This window comes from Ictidomys tridecemlineatus, chromosome 5 (assembly GCF_052094955.1).
Source record: "Ictidomys tridecemlineatus isolate mIctTri1 chromosome 5, mIctTri1.hap1, whole genome shotgun sequence".
NCBI lineage: Eukaryota > Metazoa > Chordata > Mammalia > Rodentia > Sciuridae > Ictidomys > Ictidomys tridecemlineatus.
In genome coordinates this window covers 61584354-61608027 of record NC_135481.1, presented here as the reverse complement: position 1 = coordinate 61608027, position 23674 = coordinate 61584354, and the positions used below count along the sequence as shown (strand labels likewise).

General features: G+C 31.6%; 1 protein-coding gene and 1 pseudogene across 28 annotated transcripts in view; both read right to left on the bottom strand.

Moving 5' to 3' along the window:
* Gphn (gephyrin) overlaps positions 1 to 23674 on the bottom strand; it is a 595586-nt gene that overhangs the window by 297904 nt on the left and 274008 nt on the right. For 17 of the 28 annotated variants that reach the window (XM_040276071.2, XM_078050082.1, XM_040276074.2 and 14 more), the window contains exon 5: positions 17640 to 17678. The exons of the other annotated variants lie outside the window; for them this stretch is intronic. In XM_040276071.2, the coding sequence (XP_040132005.1) occupies positions 17640 to 17678 (39 nt within the window). The remainder of the gene's footprint in view (positions 1 to 17639; positions 17679 to 23674) is intronic. 28 annotated transcript variants of the gene reach the window in all.
* On the bottom strand, positions 2849 to 3387 carry LOC120886823 (glycine cleavage system H protein, mitochondrial pseudogene; annotated as a pseudogene).

The following is a 23674-nucleotide window of genomic DNA, read 5'->3' as shown; positions in this document are numbered from 1 at the left end:
AACTGGAGTCAAACTAATTATAAAAACTGATTAGTTCTATTATAAGCACCACAGAATTGAAACTGTATGGTTTCTGAGTGTATGTAGTTAATTTGAAGATACCTGAAGAATGCACCATGTCAGCAACAACTTTAAAAATTTAAAAGATTTATGAAGTAGTAGCAATTTTGGAGACAACAATTGCCAAGAATACAGCCTTGGGCATTACTACAAAACCTCTCAAAAGGTAGACTGGGAAAAGAATGTGAGAAGCTTAAAAATATCTTGTGAAGAATAAAAGTAGCTTTTTACTTTAATTTCGATGGAAAATAGCAATGTAATTATGTACTTGAGTAAAGATGAAAATATACAAACAAGTGTCCATAAGTACTTGTGGTAAGGAGTTCAAATCAGTAAGTCAAATAAGTTTATATTGTTTATTTTTTTTCAGGGCGAGGACCATACTCTGGGCTTTGCATGTATTTGGCAAGCACTCTGCTGCTAAGTTAAATCCCCAAACCCAAGTTTATATCAATTTTTAAATTCCTATAACAACCATGCACTAAAAATATAGCAGTGAAAAAAAGTAGTAGCCTATTTTTTTTTCCTTGTTAGGATGGAAATAAGACAAGACACGTTGAAATAGGGAAACTCAAAGATGCAATGTCCCAGTCAACTTGTCAGTGTTCTGCAATACACACTAAAAATTATTTATTAACTAAACTTGACCTGTTAGGTGAAAAACACTTTTACATTTATTTCAAACAGAAATAACAGAGGACTTAAAAATAATCAGAAGCCTAATTTTTAAAAACTTCAAAAAGAATTACATTTAAACTTTGCCACTAAAAGAAGGCAAAACTCCAGAAATTCAAAGAATCTTAAAAAAAAACACTTCTTAAAAATATAAGCTTTTAATATATACTCTAAGCTGAAACATTTTATTCTATATTGAGTTTTTTTCAAAAAAATATAATTTTAAGAGTGTGTGTGTGTGTGTTTTATAATAATAATCTGAAACCTCAGAATCAGGAATTTAATCTCTATTTCAGAACATCCAGACTATGATGCTTAAGAATAAAAATAAGGCAGTTCACTATTCAAAGAAGGCCTATCTAGTCTACTACACTTGACACTGAGAAATGAAAACAGAGTCCATTTCTTGAACAGAACAAATTATACCTGAAAAATGGAGCATCAAGGTATGGATTGGGTTCTTTAGATGAGGACTATATGCAACTGAAAAGTGACTTTGTTAGGGCAGAAGACAGGATGAGAGTAAAAAGGAAGAAATTGGTTGCCCCTATTGGCATTAAAAAATTCTGTTTTCTTGTCAGAACGGATAGAAATGACTATTTCTATTGATTCATACACACACACACACACACACACACACACACACACACACATATATGTTCACTGCTGAGGCTGTTTTTTTATAACTTTTTTCCCTTCTATATGCTTAGACTCATAATTTTTAATATTTAAATATTTAATCCACCTATAGCTTAACTTTTTGTTATGTAATCAACCATTTCCACCAGAATGGATAGTCACTTTTTAAAATACCTTTTATTAAATGATCCTCCTTTCTCCCAGTGATTTTTGAAAATCAGATTTACAAACGTTAAGTTCTAATATAACACATAGGCATGTTAATGAAATATCATTTGGTTGTATTTATGTACTAATTCATTTTCTTGTAATGTATGAAATATTTTAATCACTGTGCCTGTTCCATTTTCACATCTAATAGAATGAAGCCCTCTCATTGTTTCACTATAAACCAACCCTCCCATAGTCCACTAGCTATTTTTATAAATTTGCTCTTATTAAAGGACATTTAGAATTGCCTTTGTATATTCCTCTCCTCCAAAAATTGTGGATTATATTAAATTAATCAATAATTTAAGGCATATAATTTCAAATGAACAATTGTGTCTAAGAATATGTTATGTTGCCCTAATCATTCAAGTTATATTTTGTGTTCACCTAGAAGATTTATTTATTTCTGGTAAATTTCTTAAGCTTAGTCTTAGATATTGTGAAGTTTCCTTTCTTTTTTCTTGCTATTGTAAATGAATTCTTTATTGTATTTTCTATTGGCCTGCAACTAATTTAGGTAATATCAGTATGTGAATTGCCATAAAATAAAATATAGCCACCAAATCATTCAAATCCTTTTTCAATTGATTCTTTTGGGTTTTATTATAGGAAATCTTATATATAAGTCTGGTTTCTTCTTTATAATATTCAAATGTCTTCTCTTGTATTGATATATTGTGATGGACAAACTTTCTAGAACAGTTAAATAATGGTGACAGTAACTATCTGTTATTTCTAACTTCAATAAGAATTCATCTCCTCTATTGCTTCAGCTTTTTTATATTTGTTGTTTTTTTAAATGAAGTTGAATATTTTATTTCTTATTTTGTTGCATGCTGATCTTTCAGTGTATAAAAATCACACCAGTAAATGCAGTACATTATAAAACTAAGACAGTACTGTTCTTCTGACACTGTACAACACTCACTTTTCTCCATGCCCAGTTTTTTCCAATGGAAGATCATTAAATATATTGGCCCAGATCCAGGGATGGATGTAAACAAGTTACAATATTATATTAGGCTTATAATAAGACTATCCTTGAATTACATACTTTTTATAAGTAGTTTTTACCACAGATAATTTCATAAATTCTGATATCAGCCTAGTACCTACTCTAAAAATCATAAGGAATTGTAAAAAAGATGCATATTGTTTTTATCTGCAGTCATTGGGAAGTTAAGGGGTATCTTCTTCAAGTAGCAGTGTTGAGAGTAGGTTTTTAAATCTTATATCCACCACTAATTTAAGACAACTCCTGCAGTTATTCCACACTAGTTTATTTAGGGTGTCATTTTCACTCCTCAATAGATTTTACATATTTCTCATATGCTTCTTCACTCATTAGGTCATCTAGTTCTGAAGGGTCACTCAGTGTCATCTTTATCAGCCAATCATCTTTATAACAAGATTTGTTCACAAGCCTTGGGTTTTTTGCAAGTGCCTCATTAATTTCAGTTACTTCTCCTAATAGAGGAGAATAGAGTTCACTGGCAGCTTTCACATTTTCCAAAGCACCAAACTCATCTTGTTTTTTCAATTTTGTCCCAACTTCAGGCAGACTACAATAAACAACATCTCCCAGAGCTTCCTGTGCAAAATTGCTGATTCCCACTGTTCCAATACCATTTTCTGTAGTTATCCATTCCTATTTCTCTGTGAATTTATGGAAGGAGAGCAGAGCAGGTCCCATGCACAGCTTCAGAACAGCGCCCATCCCCATCCTCACCCTCTAGGCAGGCAGAGCACAGAGGGCGCAGGGGCTGCATGCAGGCTGCAGGCCACAGTTAGCAAGCTCTGCATGCTCGCAGCACCATATTTGCAAGGGTACAGAGGGTCGCTCACGGCGCCTCTGCCCTATTTGTTGGTTTTTGTGATTAAAAATTTTTATCATGTTTACAATTTAAAAAAATTCTAATTCACTATGTGTTTTTTCCAGAAAAATTATGCTGAATTTTATACCTTTTTGGCTTACATGCAGATGATTGTATTATTTTTGTGATTTACCTAATAATGATATAAATGGAATTAGAGGGTAACTAAAATTACTGTCCTTGAATTCTTAAAATAAATCTTACTTGGTGAATGATGTGTATTAAATAAAAACTTGTTGCTGTTTCATGTTTTTGTATATTATTTTACTATTTCTACATATAATCTTCATATGTTATTAGGCCTATAGTCTCCTTGTTATCTTTATTTCATTTTGGAATTAAGGGTTTGTTACCTTTATAGAAGAAATTGGGATTTTATTTTTAATCCTGTGTCATGATATAGCTTAAATAACAGAGAAGTAAGAGAGGAATTACCTGTTCATTGAAGTTTTGATTGAATTACTCATGACCCCCCCACACTTCCTTCTTTCAACTCTCCCAGTCTTTCTCCTTTCATTTCCTAATACATTGCAATAGCTACTTTATTAATTGACAGATGCTGGAAACCAAGGTACTACTGAAATTTATTTTCACTTTAATTTGAATAAAGCAAGTTAAATACATAATTATAGGATGTAACACTGACATGTGCATAACCATCTAAGGTGTATTTTGATGTAGAACAATTGTTTGAGTTTGTGTAGAGCAGAGATGAGGCCAATTGTATATGCATAGCACAAAATCAAAACAATGTTTCCATTGCTCTTTTTGAACCAAAGATACCTCTCAGTAAAGAAGTGTCAGTTGCCTTATCACTTACAATGATTTCCATATTATATTGCAGTCTTTTTATTTTATTTTTTTCTAATGACATTATTTGATGAAGTCTCATTAGCTTAAAAAATGTCTCCATTAGTGTTGTTTGGCTTTAGTGAATGCCTGTCAGAATGATTAATAGAAAGCAGTATGACATGTGATTACATTGTGAATATTAGGATATAATTGTAGGATGAAAGAAAATAACAAGTTTTCGAATGTCAGGAAAATGGGTACTTGAGGTTTACAATAAAATTTCTAGTAATACTTTCAAGGTAAAAAATTTTAAATGCTGTGTCTTCTTAAGTATATAATAATATAAACCCCTAGCTCACACCATCTACAGAAATTAACTCAATATGGACTTATATATAAGAGCTAAAACTATACAATGCTTAAACAGTTTGATTCCTTAAAATATAAAACATAGAATTACTATATTATCCAGCACTTCCAGATATATAACTAAAGGAATTAAAAGCAAAAGTTTGAAAATTTTATATAATAATCTCAATGTTCATTGAAGCACTATTCCCAATAGGAAAAAGATGGAAAGAATCTGAATGTCCATCAATAGAAGAACAGATAGACAAATAGTTGTATATCCATACAATGGAATATTATTCCGTAATAAAAAGGAATAATATTCTCATATACATTACAATATGGGTAAACTAATAAGAATTACACTAAATGAAAAAAAGCAAAAAAACCACAAAAGGGCAAATATTAAATGATTACACTTTTATGAAATATCTATAATAGGCAAATTTATGGAGATAGAAAGTTCACTAGAGGTTATCAAGGTTTAGATGTGGGAGAAATTGGGAGTTATTGCATAATAATTACAGACTTTCTGCTTAGGTGATGAAGTTCTTAAAATTGGTACTGGTTATGACTGCACATTATTGTGAATATAATTAATGTCAATTAATTGTGCATGTAAAAATGGTTAAAATAGCAAGTGTTTTTGATATATGTGTATATATACATATATATCATATACACATATACATATATATATCTCGTACCACAATCTTAAAAAAATAACATACCAAAACACTTTGAATTATACACTTTTAATGGATGAATCATACAGTATGGGACATATACCTCAAGCTCTTAAATAAAAACGAAAGGTTGATAAGTAATGGAAAACTTGCAGATGGCTTAAAAATTATCCTAACAATTAAAAACATTGATGTTAATGATGTATGTTAAGATTTTGAATAAAACCTTGTATAAAATACAATTATCTTAAATAACATTTTATATATGGTAATTTGTACTTTAGTGAATTAAATATTTCATTAAGATGGAAATATTCAATATTTAACTCCTCCAGATTTTGAGTCCTTTCATTGGAAAATAGATGATTCATGTTATAGTTGGTATAATTTTCCATTAAGGCCTATTACTATATAGTAATAGTTTAGAGAAAGAACAAGGAATGTATTATTCCTCCCATTTTCCCATGATTCAGGATAAAAGAACTGTGAACTTAGAAACAGATTTGAGTTTTCAGACTGATAAATGAAAGGTATTAAGGTACCAAAATGACATGTAGCTATTCCTGTAGTGACTAAACATTTAGACCCCAAAGATCTGGTAGGTTATATATTCTTTGTATTGTACAGATATCTGCATTTAGGGACTAAATTTTTGCTCTAGACAATTTATATTAATTCTTTCTTACTTTTTTAAGGTAAGGAAAGTCTCAATAATCCTTTTGACTTCTTATAAGGATGCTAGAATGCTTTTAAAAGCTTTTCAGTTGCTGATTTTATAACTACGTTTGGTGATAATGTGAAATCAGAATAAGATATCTGATGCAAAACTTAAAAGCAAATATAAAGCTAACAGGTGCTAACACTACTGCAATTATAGCATTCTGTTCTTTGAATATGTGCTGAAGAGTAATAGGCATACTTTATTATGCCTTCTTTTTAAAAAAAATAAAAATAATAAGTAATGTCATCAAAGGAATGCCTGTCTTTTCCAAAAAATTTTAAAAAAGTGAATGTTGTTGGTGCTATACATATTGTTTCTGAAATCAGAAGTTTACAAAAAAAATTATATAAAGATTCCCCTTTACTTGATTTTTAAAGGACTATAATACATGTGTTAATTCAAAAAATAAAATTATAAAATTTACAAATCCACATAAGTTTGGGCTAAATACAGTTGGTCGTAAAATGAAAAACAAGCAATATGAAAATTATAAGGTTTCATTCAATTAAGGTAAACAGCACTAATTATATGATGAATAAGCATAAATTTCAACTTATATGTACCACACTTTTTCTTGAACATAGATATAACTTCATTTAAAAATCTTATATAAATGTTTATAATTTAAAAAATTTACATATTTTATTAAATCATCAAAGAAATAATTACTATCAGATCAGAGTTCACTAACTTTTTTGTTAGAATTCTTCACATTTGAAATCATTTATAGGCAGTGCTCTGTTTATCAAGAGCTAATTGCTCTCAATCTCCAGGTCACAGACAACTAGCTTGACCACTATCTCCAAAAGTAATCAACATACTAATGCCACTGCCTGGTGACTACAGAGAACTTTCTGAACTTATTTTCTTTAAAGATGAACACAAAAACAAAATTAGAATAGACAAGTTATCTCTCCCCACTTAAAGGTAACAACTGTAAACATCCATACCTAGTTACTCCCAAAGTACTATAATTCTATCCAGAGAGTCAAATGTCCCTTTATACCCTCACCTGTATGGCCCTCATACAGGTTCTTACATCTTTTATCTGAACCATTCCAATGACCTCTTGTTTGTTATTATAACTCAGTTTATACCCATTCAACCCATTCTCCATTCTGGTGACAATGAGATTTTTCTAAAATGTAAGTTTGAACATATTCTTTCCTTGTTTAACATCTTTCAAAAAAAAATCTCATTTCCTACAAGAAAAAAAAAACTAAATGTTTTTTATATGACAAAGATATCACCTATCCTACCTACTTCTCCAGATCTCTCTTGCAATTTCCCTCTCAAAATTCATTCTGTAGCCCAAGTGACCTGCTAGCTAACTTGTTATAGCCATTGTGTTTTTACAGTAGAATAGATTAATAAATATTGATATGCATACAATGGACTATTGGTCAGTAATGGGAATGAACATACAACTACATGAAAAAATGAGTCTATTTTAGAAAAATAGTGGTGAATAAAAGAATCAGACACAAAATGCTACATACTATGATTCCATTTACATAAAGTTTAGTAAAAACCAAAAGTAATCTATAATGGTAAAGGTCAAAGAATAGTAGTTACTCTTTTTGCGAGGAGGCACTGGAATTTAACCCAGGGCTTTGCAAATGCTCAGTAAGTACTGTATACTGAACTACATTCCCAGTGTTTTTAAAATTTTATTTTGGACAGGTTCTTGTTAAGTTGCATAGGCAACCTCCAACTTGTGATCCTCCTGTTTTAGGCTCCTGAGCTGCTGGGAATAAGGTGTTGTGCCAGTGCTAGATTATTACACTTTAGGTTTGGGTTGTGATTGTAAGAGCATATTGGGGTTTTCTAAGATGCTGATAATATTCTGGTTTCTTGATTTGTATGCTAGCTACATGAGTATGTTCAGTTTTAAGTTAATTAAACAGTGCCTATACTATGTATATATATTTTTTGCATTTAAATAAAAGGTAAACAACAATGACAGCCTCAGTGTCTTATCTTTGAAAGTCTCTCGAACTATGACCCTCAGATTTACTTCATTTTTGTTCCTAAAATGTCACATATATGCCATTACTGAATTAATTGTTATATTTTATTCATCTATTTTTTTCTTTTCAATAATACTTGTTCTGAAATATTTCAATCATAATTCTGTAGCCATATGGCCCCAATCTTCAGTACAGTGTCTGGTAGTTAATAGGTACTCAAAAATGTTATGTAAATGAAGGTTTCTCAATATCTGTGTAATCTACATTTTTGGGCCAGATAATTCTTTGTTGTAGGGGATGTCCTGTGCATTGTAGTATAGATGTTTAGCAGCATCTCTGGTCTCTATTCATTAATTGTTAGTAGCATCCCTCAAACTGTCAAAATCAAAAATATCACCAGGCATTGTCAAATGTTGCCTGGGGACCAAAATTGCCTCTGAATGAGGAACACTTGTACATATACATGTTTTTTATGGGGATATACAAGCTAAGTTTCAATTTTTTAACCTATAACAAACTTGGGTTCTGAAATGGTTTGCATGTTAAGGATGACTAAAAAGCACTAGAGGGAATGTTGAGCTCTATATGCTAGAAAATGTTTATAAGATGCTTTCAATGTCTAGATAGTAAAATATAATCCACATTAACTACATCTTAGAACACAATGGTTTTTTTTTTTTTGGAATTTCCACATAGAAAAGTGATTTTGCCAAGTAAAACAATTATGTAAATAAGATTCTATATATGCAATTAAAAAAAGAGTGCAAATAGTAGTCATGTATACTCAATGTCCTAATTGTAAGTTATTTCCCAAGGTCTGTATACATGAATAGGCCATTAGTTTTAAATTATAGAGATTTAATAAATTTCTGCCAAATACATAATAGTGAAGCTTCTACAAGAAAAGGATAGCTACAAAAGAAACAAATGCATCAGTAATAGGGAGAAAACTCACAAAGGGCAAATCCAGTTTATCAGAAAAAAAAGAATTTGTATTTTATTCACTTCATGCCTTAGGTTCAGAATATATCTTTGAGTTGTCATACTGTGAATGATAAAATAATTGAGTACTTCTTTGTTAATGAAGTCTGAGAAAAGAGAAAGTGAATTGGTTTATATTTGTGATTCAAAATGATACAGCAAAGATATAAGTCAGAATCAGCCAAAATTATTTCTTGACAAGCAATTTCTTAGACTATTCCTCATAATTAGAATTAGTCTTTAAGAAGAGAATATGGATCCAATTTTATGTATAACTAGAATGCGCCAATCAAAATATAAATACAAGGCAGGCCAAAACAGTAGAGGAACAGGATTAGGGGAGAGAAGAGGGGACAGAAGTGGGTAGTACTGGGGATTAAAAATGGAGCCAATTATGTTATATACATTTATGACTCGGTAAAAACAAACAAACAAACAAAAAACCAAAACAAGAAACAAACACTGAGCCAAAAGAATACTGTACAAAATAAACAAGCATTTTAAAAGAAGAAATCAAACTTGACAATTATAAGAAAAGTTTTCATTTCTACAATATGCTAAAAAACATAATATTTTTGCCTATCAAATTTCAAGATTAAAAATGTTAAAGGACATGCAATCTCATAAACATATATGAATTTGTACATATATTCTAAGAAGGCAATCTGGCAACATGCATTATAAGACCTCACAATTTTGAGTCAGTTATTCTGTTTTAGGGAAATATTTCTAAAGTGATCATCAGAAGTTTATATGACAATTTATATACAGAGAATGCTTGTGATAGGAAATAGGAAAGAATCTAAATGTTTAATGGCAGAAAAATTAAATTATTCAGACGTTGTTTCTATTCTGCAGTGACTGAAAATCCCATTTTTTTAAGAAGAGCTATTAAATAGAGAAGAGCTTACATTATGAGAAAAGGAGATAGGTTAAAGCAAAGGCTCTGGAGTTATGACTACCTTATACAAATTCTAGTATTTTAACATGCTAGTTTCATGATCTAGGCCAACATATTTAATCATCTAATTTTCAAAAACTAACTTTCCATTTTGTGGTACTGGGGATCTACTACTGAATTACACCTCCAACCCCTTTTAATTTTTATTTTGAGATAGAGTCTTGCTAAATTGCCAACTCAAACTTGCTATCCTGACTCACCTCCTGAGTTGCTGGGATTACAGGTATGAGCCACAGTCCTTGGGTACTTGTTTTTCAGGTTAAATAAAATATTACATACAGTGCTTATCATAATGCTTGCCATAGAGTAAGTGTATAATACAGCTATTATAACAATTAGGATATTATCAAGACTCTTAAGACATGAAACTGTATATATGATATATTCCCAATTGTGCAAATTAACCAACTAGTTCTAGGTATAATTGTGGACTGGGATAAAGGATGGTTTTTATTTACTTCATTTTAGTTTTTCATATTTTCTAAATTATTGTTTGCAAGAAGCATATATTACTTTTATAATCAGAAAAACAGTATAGTTATTTTAAAAATTTATTAAAAAGATAATAGGAAAAACGTCTTCTTTTCCTCCTCCTAAATAACTATGTAATTTTAGGTAAAAATTAGATTTTTTAATATATATTCAAAAAGATTACCAACTTATGCTTTTATGAAATGCCTATGTATGTGTATGTGTGTGTGTGTGTGTGTGTGTGTGTATATATATATATATATATATATATATATATATTGTTCTTTTTAGTTATATATGACAGTAGAATGTAGTTTGACATATTATACATACATGGAGTACAACTTCCTTTTCTTCTGGGTGTACATGATGTGGAATTACGTTGGTCATATATTCAGTATATCCATATATAAACATAGGAAAGTAATGTCTGATTCTACTGTCTTTCTTATTCCCATTACCTCTCCCTTCCCTTCATTCCCCTTTTGTCTAATCGAAAGCAATTCCATTCTTCCCTAGTCTCCTGCCCCCAATTGTGAGTTAGCACCCACATATCAGAAAGAACATTTGGCCTTTGGTGTTTTGGGTTTGGCTTATTTCACTTAGCATGAAGTTCCATCATTTTACTCAAAATGCAATTTCCTTTCTCTTTATGCCTGAGTAATATTTCATCGTGTACATATACCACATTTTCTTTATCCATTTATTTGTTGAAGGGCATCTAGGTTGGTTCCAGAGTTAGCTATTGTGAATTGAGCTGCTATAAACATTGAAGTGGCTGCATCACTGTAGTATGCTGATTTTAAGTTCTTTGGGTATATGCTGAAGAGTGGGATAACTGGGTCAAATGGTGGTTCCATTCCAAGTTTTCTGAGGAATCTCCATACTGCTTTCCAGAGTAGTTACACTAATTTGCAGTCCCACAAGCAATGTATGAGAGTACCTCTTCCTCTATATCCTCATCAACATTTGTCGTTACTTGAATTCTTGATAATTGCCATTCTCACTGGAGTGAGGTGAAATCTTAGTGTAGTTTTATTTTGTATTTTTCTAACTGTTAGAGATGTTGAAAAATTTTTCATATATTTGTTGGGAAATATGGAAACTAGAAAACATATTTTCTTGGTGATAAAAGAATACCTTCCTAAAGGTGGCATTCAGTTTTACTTTGTAATGAATTACTAACCTGTATAAGAAATAGGATTTAAAAAAAAAATTTTTTTTTGGTACCGGGGATTGAACCCAGGGGCACTTAACCACTAAGCCACATCCCCAGCCTGTTTTTGTATTTTATTTAGAGAATAGTTCTCACTGAGTTGCTTAGGGCCTTGCTAAATCGCTGAGGCTGGCTTTGAACTCACCATCCTCCTGCCACAGCCTTCCCAGCTTCTGGGATTACAGGTGTGTACCCCTATGCCTGGTGACAAGTAGGATATTTAAGGAAGCTTTGCCTTTTACGACTCTCATGAAATCTATCTTAATTTTGATCAAAGTCAGTGAACAAGGAAAAAAAATAACTTTTCTTTTAGGATATTCACTGTCTTAAGTCTCTATAAGAGGATTATTACCTCTGAATATAAAGTGTATATACATGAACTATTGTATTATGTCCATAAATAAACCAAAGAAAGTCTGATTCCTGAACACGAGGAATCAAATCTAAGCATTTTTATGTTGCTGATATGAACAAAAAATATTCTCAGTTTCCTCATAAGTACTAAATATTACAAGAAACCTAAAAAGCACTCTAAGACAAGTATAAAAATTTTGACATTGGCTTCTATTTTATAAACATCTAAGTACCTAAGTAGTGAAGTTTTCAGGCATTGATTCCAATGTTCATGAAATTAAAAATTGCTAAATTTGAATAAAGAAGATTTGTATCAAATAGTTTATTCCTTTGAAGCAATTTATTTTCTTTTATTATTTTTAAAAATTACCTTTTGTAGTTGAAGTTGGACACAAAAACTTTATTTATTTATGTGGTGCTGAGGAGCGAACGAAGGGCCTCGCATGTGCCAGGCGAGCACTCTACCACTGAGCCATAACCCCAGCCCAGCAATTTGTTTTCTTTCAATGATATCATATGACACAATTTTTTCATAGCAACATTGAAATATTTGATTATAGGAGGAAATGGGGAAAGAGATCACGGGATATAGAGAATGGTTATTAGTGCCTGTTATTGTTACTATATTCAAAAACAAAGAATAAAACTACTTTCAAAAAATGTTCATGTAAGGAAAATACATCTTTCACATGTTCAACTATCATTTATTTGGGAGAAAAAATGAAAAGTTAGATGATGATCTGTTTGAGAGTTTTTGCCTACAAAGAACTGCCTGATTGCAAGGAAATTTAGAGGATTTTTGTTAGTAAATATAAAAAGACTTGAAGACTAATAAAAAGTGAGATAGAAATATTACCTTCTTGGGTTAACGTCACACAAAGAAAGCACTGTACTTTCAGTTTAGATTTCCTTGAAATAAAAATAGGAGCTCAGAGATCACAGGAAAAAAGCATACTTAGTATTAATAAGATAATATTACTTATGTTTTCCTTTATCCTAGGTCTTTAAAATATCTGCATAAGGGTTTTTTTTTTAACTTTAGAATGCTTTCCAGAATGAACACAAGTGAAGAACAATCTTTTGAAGTTTTTCATTATTGTTAAGAAAACAAACTAAATCTGGATGTAATTTCTATTTTAGTGTTTTTCTCTTGACATGAGAACTTTGATCTTCCCAAAGCTGTCTCATTAAAATCAACAACTTTACTAGGACAGTCAGGAGAGGGAAGAAAAACAGCTTATTAAAGTTTATCATAAATGAAGCTTTAAAGGAATCAGCCTGAAGTAGTCAGGAATAGGAACAAAAACAGACAGACCTCAAGTTTGAGCCCACACTGACACAGAGAGAACAAATAAATTCCAAATTAAGGTGATTAGTTCATCAAGTATATAATAAAAGCCAATACATATTTCTGAACCTTCTGACACCAGGAATTCGAGCAAGTATCAATTGATAGGATAAATTAAATCCCTGAACACTGTCAATATTGACTGGTACAAGAGCCGATGCAATTTAGGGCAAAAAAATTCCTCACTGTGTTTGCAATTATATTTAAGAACAAGCTCATGCATTCTAGTTATCTATTTATCTCTAATCTTTATCTACTCTTTTACTGTACAAATAACATGTCTGGTTTTAGCTAATTATGTTTATTAAAAACTACCAATGAAATCTCTAATTTGTCACTAAAGGTACTAGACAATAAAATCAAAGACTTCTACTGGCATTTAAATTATTGTCACTATCTATAAGCTGTGATGAAGGTTTTTTTTTTTTTTTTTTTGTGGTACCAGAGACTGAACTCAAGGGAACTCAACCACTGAGCCACACCCCGAGCCCTTTTTTATATTTTATTTTGAGACAGGGTTTTACTAAGTTGCTTAGAGCTTTACTAAGTTGCTGAGGCTGGCTTTGAACTTGTAATCCTACTGCCTCAGCCTCCTGAACTGATGGGATTACAGGAAGGCACCACTGAACCTGGCTTGATGAGATTTTAATAAGAAGACATTCTTATTCTTCAATGTGATATTGAAGAGATAAACAATTTCCTTATATGCAGCCACTCTGAACATTTACCTCAAAGAATTAGAAGAAAAGAACAAAATTTTGTGGATGGCACTAGAAATTAATTTTTTTTAAAATATCATTTTTCCTGTCCTGGAATGTAAGCTCCTTGAGAGCAAGGTCTTATAACTGGGTCACATACAATTGGCAAAATACATACAGAGCAGTGTTTCTTACCAAATTATGAAACAATTATTGTATGTACTGAATTAACTTATCTCCCATGCATATAGAATGATACTAGTTTATGTATCACACATGGGAGAACTGAAAAGATGTTATTCAGTTTTATGTTTAGACGAGGAACCTCAATTGAGAAAGGGTAAGTGAAGTAGATAAAAATTGTTGAATTAATGAGTGCAAACATACATCCATTACTTTTAATCACTCCACTTTTAAGCTTCTTGAAGACAAAGGCCAATTCTTTGTAACTTTTTTAATTCCTGTAAGGTATACAAAATATTATATAAAGTTCAATTTAACTCACATTGTGAATCTGTTCTCCCCCAACCCTCCCACTTTAAATCATATCCCCAACTTATTGGATCAGTATTCTGGGAGTAGGGCCTATGAGTTTTTTGTTTTTTTGGTAAGAAAAGTCTCTATATTAATTGGTAGGTATCTAGGATGAAGGACCATTGAATTAAAAATGAATTCCTATTCCCACTGATGGTTCTTCTAAACAGCTAGGTTTCCTCATCTTAGTCATTTAAAATACTGCATTTCAAATGTGTACATCTTCTCTATAAAAATCCACATTATTCTATTTCCAAGACATGGTATCATTCTATTCTAAAGTTGGCATAAGGAAGAACCAACAAACTGAACCTTCATCAGAATAACTTATGCTAACTTTCCAGCATCTAACATCTATGTTAATTTAACTTAATTTTTCCTTTTATTCTTAAAATATAGGGTCTTCAAAATCATACCATTTGGCCCTTTTAGTCTTCCTAAAAGTATATAATTTCTTCCCTTCCTAATACAGTATCTTGGACTTATCCATGCTTCATGTTAATTATGTAGTTTTCTTGATCTCTCTGCTATTAATTTTAATTTCCTCCAAAACAGACAAAAGTATTAAAAGCTACCAAATTCACTCCTACTCACATAACTAAAAGAACTGAAAGAAAATCATACTTGCACACCAAATATTCATAGCAGCATTATTGATAATAGCCAGAAGGTGGAAACAATCTGTGTCCCCAACAGATGAACTGATAAACAAATTGTAATATATACATCAATGGAATGTTAGTCAGTCTTTAAAAGGAAGTAAATTCTGGTACATGTTTGAATAGGAAGGAACCTTGAAAAGATTAAGTGACATAAGACAGATACAGAAGGAGAAAAATTATGTTTCCATTTATATGAAGTACCTAGAATAAGCAAATTCACTGAGAAAGTAAAAGGGTTTACCAGGAGTTGGGGAAGAAAGTAAATGGGAGTTTTTGTTTAATGCATATGAAATTTCAGTTGGGAATGATGAAAAAGTTCTGAAAGCAGTGGTGATGGCTGTACAAAGTGTACTAATGCCACTGAATGTACTAATACCACTGAATTGTAAACTTAAAATAGTTTTGTCATATATTCTTTATATAACAAATATTAACAAAATGATTTTTTAAAGCTAGTCAATGAATCTCTTGACTTATATAAAGTGGCTTTTATCTCCATTAAAGTAAAATTATTTAAAAAAATCCTCTCTATACTTGCTTTCATATTCCCTAAATTTATCATTCTTATTAGACTTTTTTCCTTTTCCTATTTGTTTTTATAAAAACAAAATAAAATTTAATATGGTTACTCGGCATTTTTCACATTTTTAAGCACAAAAATGTTGTGGATATACACATAGAACATCTCAAATTTATATACACATTATATGCATGCACATATACACACCTCACTTTATATCTCAGACTCTTGCAAATTTAATTCCCCCAAATTCTCTGCCTCTCATTTATTTGTAAGACTACAAGCTTTACAGTCCAGAAAATTTTATATTGCAACTTATCTTTAGATGCTAAGTATTATGTAAATAATGAGAAAATATCAATTTCAAAAGTCTACCCCCCCACACACAAAAAGACAGTTTAAAAGGAGCGAAATAAATACATCAAAAGGATCTCCAAAAAATAATATTATGTAAGCTATGGGGAGGCTAAGAAATGATATTCTCAAAGGAAAAAAAATGGATCAGAACTGAAAGTGACTTTAATCTGAACTACAAAGAAGCAAAAGATAATTACATTTATTATTTTTAGAGATGATACTTGTAAGTAAAGTTTCAAAAAATTCTCATGATTGTACTAAAAAGAATAAAAATTATCAGAGTAATCTGTTCTCATGAATCCCTGAAAAGTTGGGAAAAACAAATTAAGAAATAAATTTAGAATATGGAAAATAAGTGAAAGATCCCATACATAAGGAATAAATTAACATAACATGTGATGCAAAAATATAACTGAAGCAAGGGTGATAAATGATTTAGATTTAAAAAAAGTTACTAAATAAAGAGAAGAGTGTGAAGTTGTGTTTAAAAAAAAAGCAGAAAGGACAGGTGGTACTGAATTTAAAAAGTCAGTTTAGGAGTTAACTGGACTGGGGTATTAAATAGCAAAGTATTTTCCTATTTCAAAGATATATCTGGACAATATGTAGGCAGAATTTTTCTTGGAGATAAAATCTGATTAAAGTGACAAGACAACAAAGGAACAATGCCAGTGATTTACTAGATGCAGGGAATTATAAAGGAGGCAATATGAGCCAATCAGCAAGTTGCCAAGTTCATAGGAGATAATGCAATGTCTTAAGTAAATTAATGTGGCAGCCATGGGCAGCAAATAGACAAAGAAGGCCATTGTCAAGCAAACTCAGTCAGCAGTCCAACTCAGTGGCACAAGGCAAGTGGAAATAGACAGCAAAGTGCTAAACAATCTGCACCTACTTACAATATTACAGGCATAGATTTGACAGGGCAAGATCAGGCAGGCAGATGGCAGAGCATTTGGTAGGCCACAGTATAGGAGGATAGTAGGAGAGCAGATAGACAATGCTGGGCAATCTAAAATGCTAAAATAGCAGATGGATATGGCAGCACTCTGGCTTTTGCTGATAGACAAAGAATCAGTGAGTAGAGAATGCAACTTGTTCAGCAGATGAGTGAAGTGGAGGCAAAAAGGGGACAAAATCCAAAGGCAATCAAGCAGGAAGACAGAACAGTAGAGAAGCAATGGCAGATCATCAGAAGCATTTGGGGTAGGGCAGAGACAAGCTGTCAGCAGGGGAACAAAACACCAGTCAGGAAAAGTTGAGATTAAGAGTGAAACAGTCTCTGAATTGGGTGTATTCCATTTAGAAAACAGTAATCTATAAACTGCATATGAGAATCCACAAGAGAACAGCACACAAATGGAAATAGCAGATGGATCTGAACTCTATTGCTCAGGGATATAGAATAACCCTAGAACATAGATACATAACAATCCACAAGGAAATTAAACGGATGGGAAAAATGTGTCCAAGCAATATTTTTTTAATGATGATAAAAGAAACCAAAACACTAAAAATTATTAATCTGGAAATGATTGGCTGGGATTGAAGTCTTCGCTTACCCCTTTCTGGAGCCCACAAAATGGGAATGTTGGGAATTTCTGCAGCAGAAAAACAGAAGAGAAAAGGGATTTCTGATTCCCAGTTTAAGGAAAGCAGGTCAATTTAGGGCTGTATAAACTGGTTCGGGGAAATAAGAACCAGCCTGAACCTTCTCTTTTCCTCAGAATCAACCACTTCTGAGGTCTGAGAAAGGTTTAGGAAGCCCTCACCCCATCATTTCCCACAACCTCCCCTTTCACACTTACCTCCAGTGCAAACACTTTCCAGCAAGGAGGTATTTGGGAAAATTCACATCATGGCAAAAATCTGAGGAATGCCAATTAATGGTACTTTCTGTGCAGGTCAGGTTTCTGATCAGTGGGATTCTTCCCGCTTTTTGTGAGTGAGCAGAGGGGACAATTACTAGAAACTACCTACCTCTTTTAAAGTAGATAAGAAAAGAATCAGGGGTAGTAATAACAATTATACATAGTAATACCAGTAAATACTTTGGTAGTCTCATCAGTTCATGAATTTTAATTCAATTTATATGTTGATGACTATAAAAAATAAAACTTCTAGCCCAGACATTTCCTCTAAACTCCAGATGTGTATAACTGACTGTAATCCAACATCTCCACTGAGATATCTAAAGGTACCCAGTTGCCATGACCAAGCAAAACTCCTGATTTTCCTCAAACCTAGTCTTCACACACTCTTGTTTGTTTCAGTAAATGGTAACTCTATCCTTTCAATTGTTCAGGTCAAATACTATATCTTTTACCTGGTTTCATTCTTTCTCTTATTCCATCTGTTACTTCTACCTTCAAATTTACCAATAATCTACTTCTCCTGTCTGAGTCACCACCATTTTTCCTCTGGATTATTTTAATAGCTCCCAAACTGGTTTCCCTACTAAAATGTAAGGTCATGCCATGCCTCTGCTCCATTACAAGAAACATGATATGAAAGTTTTCTGTGATCACAGATTCCTCTCTTTCCTCTTTTATGTCTTTGCTCAAATGCAACTTCCTTGAAGAATGGACTATTTTAAATTATAATGCTCATTCCTGCCTAGACTGTCTAAACTCCTTCCCTGGTTTATTTTTATCCACTAAAATGATCATCTCCAATACTATGCATTTTTTTCTGTATTCTTATGTTTGTGTTCCCTCATTAAAATGTAAATTCCATAAAGGTAGGGACTTTTTAAATTCTAATTAGTTATACATGACAGTAGAATGCATTTTGACATACTATAAATAAATGGAGTATAACTTCTTATTCCTTTGGTTGTACATGATGTAGAATCATACATCATATACACGACTACACCACTCTGTAGTCATATATGTATATAGGATAATAATGTCTAATGCATTCCATTATCCTTCCTTCCCCCATACTCCTCCCCTCCCTCCCCTTCCCTCTATAGGTAGGGACTTTTTAACTTCTTTGTTCATTGTTATGTCCCAGATACCTTGAATAGTGCCTGTCATATATACATAAATATAGCTGTTACATATTTGAGTGGGGTTTCTCATTTCTTAACCTCACATTTTTCTGAAAGCTCACATTATCATGAGATTTTGGAATAACAGAGCAGATAATTCACCGTTGGATAGGAATATTCTAAAACAGAAGTTGGCAAACTGTAGCCCATGGACCAAATCCTGCCTAGTGCCTGTGTTTTTGGTATAGCCCACAAACTGAGAATGATCTTTACATTTATAAATCATTCAAGAAAATCAAAAGAATATAATTTCATGCCATGTAAAATTATATGAAATATAATTTCAGTGCCCATAGCAAAATTTTATTGAAGAAAACCAACCTTATTCATTTATATCATCTATGACTGCTTTTGTGCTATAGGTCTGGCAGAGTTGGATAGTTGGGACAGGTCAGATGAACCATAAAGACTCAAATATTTACCATCAGATTTTTAAATAATGTTACTAACCCCTGTCCTGCGGTATTTTATAGACTATAGCTTATTAATAATGCTGTTGCCACTGTTGTCCATAATATAATTCTGAAAGTGCCTATATACTAGGATCTGCTTTCAATATTATGTAAAAGCATCCCTCTAAATATTATTTATTTCTGCCGTAATACTCATCCATGTATCTGTCCACAGACTGGTACCATTTTAGAAGACAGATATAGTAAGGATAAGTCTTGAAATGGCAAAAAAAAAAAAAAAAAAAGGGGAGGGAATGTAAAAGAATGTAAAAGTACATAGGGCTTACAAACAGAACTCATATCAAAGTATCATATAAATATCCAAACTTCTATATAAAATGTTTAAGAACAGTAGGAACTCTGTATTATATGACTTAATTTTGAACCTCATCAATGGAGTTATTATTAAAGTGACCTTATTATAATAGGGCTGCATTAGGTAGTCATGAATCATAGTAAGCAAGAGACACATTATAATAGGACTCCATTTCATTTATGCAAAATTTAAAACTAATAATTATTTTCTCATTGGTTCCAATACATTTTGTAGAAAAGCATTTTTTAAACTCGTTTTTTTAACATTTATTGTTTTTAGGTGTAGATGGACACAACACAATGCTTTTTTTTTTTTTTTTTTTAATGTAGTGCTGAGGATCAAACCCAAGTCCTGCCCGTGCTAGGCGAGCGCTCTACCTCTGAGCCACAATCCCAGCCCTAGAAAAGCATTTTAAAAATTTGTAAAACTGCTCAAAATCACATCCTAATAAAAACTGACCTACCATATCCTTTCATAAAATCTCATCCATAGGATTATTGCATGTGAGGAACAATTATATTATTTGCTGCAAACAAACTTATGGGAAGGGGTGAAGAAGCTAAGGAAAGATAAACTATTCCAGTGACATCTATCACTATAATGCTATCTTCATTCTATGTAGAGGAATATAATTTTTTGCCTTTTTTTAGTATCAATTAGTACTCTCAGCATGATCAACTGCTTCTTCTGAATTTTTGGTTTTGATCTTTGTTTCCCCGTCTCAGTGAACCAAATAACAGGTTATCTTCAAACTCCAAGATGTTTACTGATGTTTTTCTGAGCATCTTGTGGAAGAATTTGGATCCTTTCTGAAAATTGTCATCAGTGAGTCATTAATGATTATTTGAAATGGTTATTCCCTTCACTGGACATTTCTTCTCTAATAATATTCATGCTTTCCCCAAGTTCCAATATAAGCAAATAATATTGATAAAATTATTAGAATAATTCCAAATAATTTATTTTGTAATTTGTATCCACTTTTTGACTTGTTATTGGTTTCCTCCTATGGTAGGCAGTAACATAAAATTACAAATATTCTGCCTTTCTAATACAGTGATATTCTGAGAAGTTCATAGTAATTGACAGATATAAACCCATTTGTTGTCACCTAATGATATTTTGTGTAAAAAATAACATGGCCATTTTATAGATGGATATCTAATACATAGAGATAAATTTACATTCTTGCTTTTAGAAAGTAATGAAGAAAGGATATATTAAAATCTTCATTCCTGTGACTTTCTAGATAAATCTGCCTTTAGCACTTTTTTAAAAATTCATTTTGTTTAATAATTTGTTCTTGACAAAACATAAAATAGATATTTAAAAGGAATTGTATAGTATTTTTTTTACAGTTTGAAATTGAAATACTTTTAGCATTTATATTTGCAAAATATTTAATTATTTTTATTGTTAATGTGTTAGCATGAATTTTATAAAAACAAAATATTCTGTTATGCCAGCCTCCATTCATTTTGTAACATTGGTCTTGGAAGGCTGAGCTGAAATGCTGACTTCAAGCATCTATCATTGATAAATTTAAGGTAAAATAAGCATTTAGAATGTCTTTTCTGATACTTCTTTTTTTCCTCTATTATACTACTGTCTTTAGTTGCTATTCTACTAATTTTTTCCTCCATAGGAAATTTTTTAAATATTTTTTTTCCAATAATTATACAGTAATGCTCTTTTTTTCTATTACAGAGAATGAAAGACAGGGCTGGGGTCATGGCTCACTGGTAGAGCACTTGCCTTGCATGGGTGAAGCACTATTTTGTTTCTGAGCACCACATATAAATAAATGAATAAAATTGAGTTCCATCAACAACTAAAAAAATAAAAATAACAATAAAAAGAATGAAAGACAAATATCCAATGGAGGAAGCAATAATTAATGATTATTTTAGATAATCAAAAAATTCCCAAATAGTTATACAGCATATATGGATTTTAAAGTGGCTATAGATTAGATGTGCTTTATTATCCCAAGGGTTCATGTGTTTGAGGTGTGGTCCTTAGCCCACTAATGGTATGAAACTTTTAAGAAGTGGGGTCTAGAGGGAAGTCCTTAGAGGAATTTATTAGGAGAGCTGTCCTCAAAGTGACCCGAGTCCTCCCAAGAGTTTGTTGTTATAAAAGACTGAGGTTGATGGCCAAATTCTTCTCTGGTTTTCTATCTAACAATGTCACCTCTCCTCACTTGCTCCCACCATGATGATGTCATTAGTTCCTCAGAAGAGACTAAACCAGTAGGCAACCTGATCTTGACCTTTCAACTTTTAAAACTGTGAACTAAATAAATTTCTTTTCTTTATAAGTAACCCAGTTTCAGTTATTTGTTTTGGTTACAAAAATCGACTGATATAATGCCTTAATTATATTAACTCACATAACTATTCTATGAGGTACATATTCTTCTTCATTTGACATAAGAAAACGTAGATATAGAAACTTAAGTTGTGTTAAGGTGGACATGAAATTCAAATCCAATTACTTTGTGCTTTTAATCATTGTTACATTGATTAATAAATCTTTAGAGAACACTATTTTTCTAGTTAGAACTTCAATTATAAACAGAATTTGTCATCATTTGTATTTAATTAATTTGTATGTTTACTTAAGGTATGATCTCTCTTCCCTATAATGGCACCATAAAAGCTGAGAACATATTGTGATATAGAGTAGGCATGCAATTAAGATATATTTAAAGAAAACTGAAGACATGATTTTATGTGAGGGTTTTTCATGTATGAAATTTTTGGTTTTGCTTCATTCTCAAAATTCCAAAATTGTGACCCAAAGGAGTAATGTACATTTCCCCTTAGTGTTACTATGTGGAATAGGGCCCTTTCAAATCTATAGTTTTAAATCCAAGGTCACCTATTGTCACTAATTATTTATTTAAATGATATCATTTCATGCTTGTAATTTACCCCCAGAACCATTATATGATTGAGGTGTTTTTTTTTTTAATGGATAAATAAAGTAGAGGGTATAGAAATTGGAAAGTTTGTGGCTGGTAGGAAAAAAATGAATGTAAAAGCAATATAAAAGTAAACTTAAAGGAAAAATGCAATATTTTATTTCAAATACTTTCATTGAAAAGAGAAATTTGAGCTTTTTGTGTACTGCCAAGTGTAGAATAAACAAGTAGTAGAAATCATAAGGTTACAGATTTCAGTTTGAAGTGTTTGAACTTTGAAACAATTGGAATTTTCTGAGCAATGAACTTTCAGATGGAAGAAGTGGTAAATGAGATGTTCAGATAAAGGCTGGGAATGATAAAAAAAAATGGGCCTGCTAGAGCTTTAAATATGATGGTATTTAGTTTCTTCAAACTATAAGATATTGTGATTTTTTTCTCTATTATTATAAAGTTTGTAATTTTTATAAAATGCTAACTATACACTAACTATATACAGCACTGACAAAATCTATGATAAAACATTTCTTGATTGTTTTGATTCTGAAAAAATATTGGCAAAAAGATTCCCAGACAACAAAATCGAAACTTGGTGTGTTAGAGAAGTTTAAAATATGCACCCAAATAATGGTGTGGATAGTTAATAGATTTGCAGATTAAACCAGGACTCTCTCTCTCTCTTTTTCCCATATGCTGGGGATGGAGTAAATCCAGGACATAAAAACAATCTTCAATAAGATTGAAATTAGTTTTGTTGGGGAAAAAATGCCAGATGTAAAAAAGGATATATTTTAAGTGAGGCTTGATGACATGATTTTAGTGACTATATTGCCTGATAGTGGACTTAG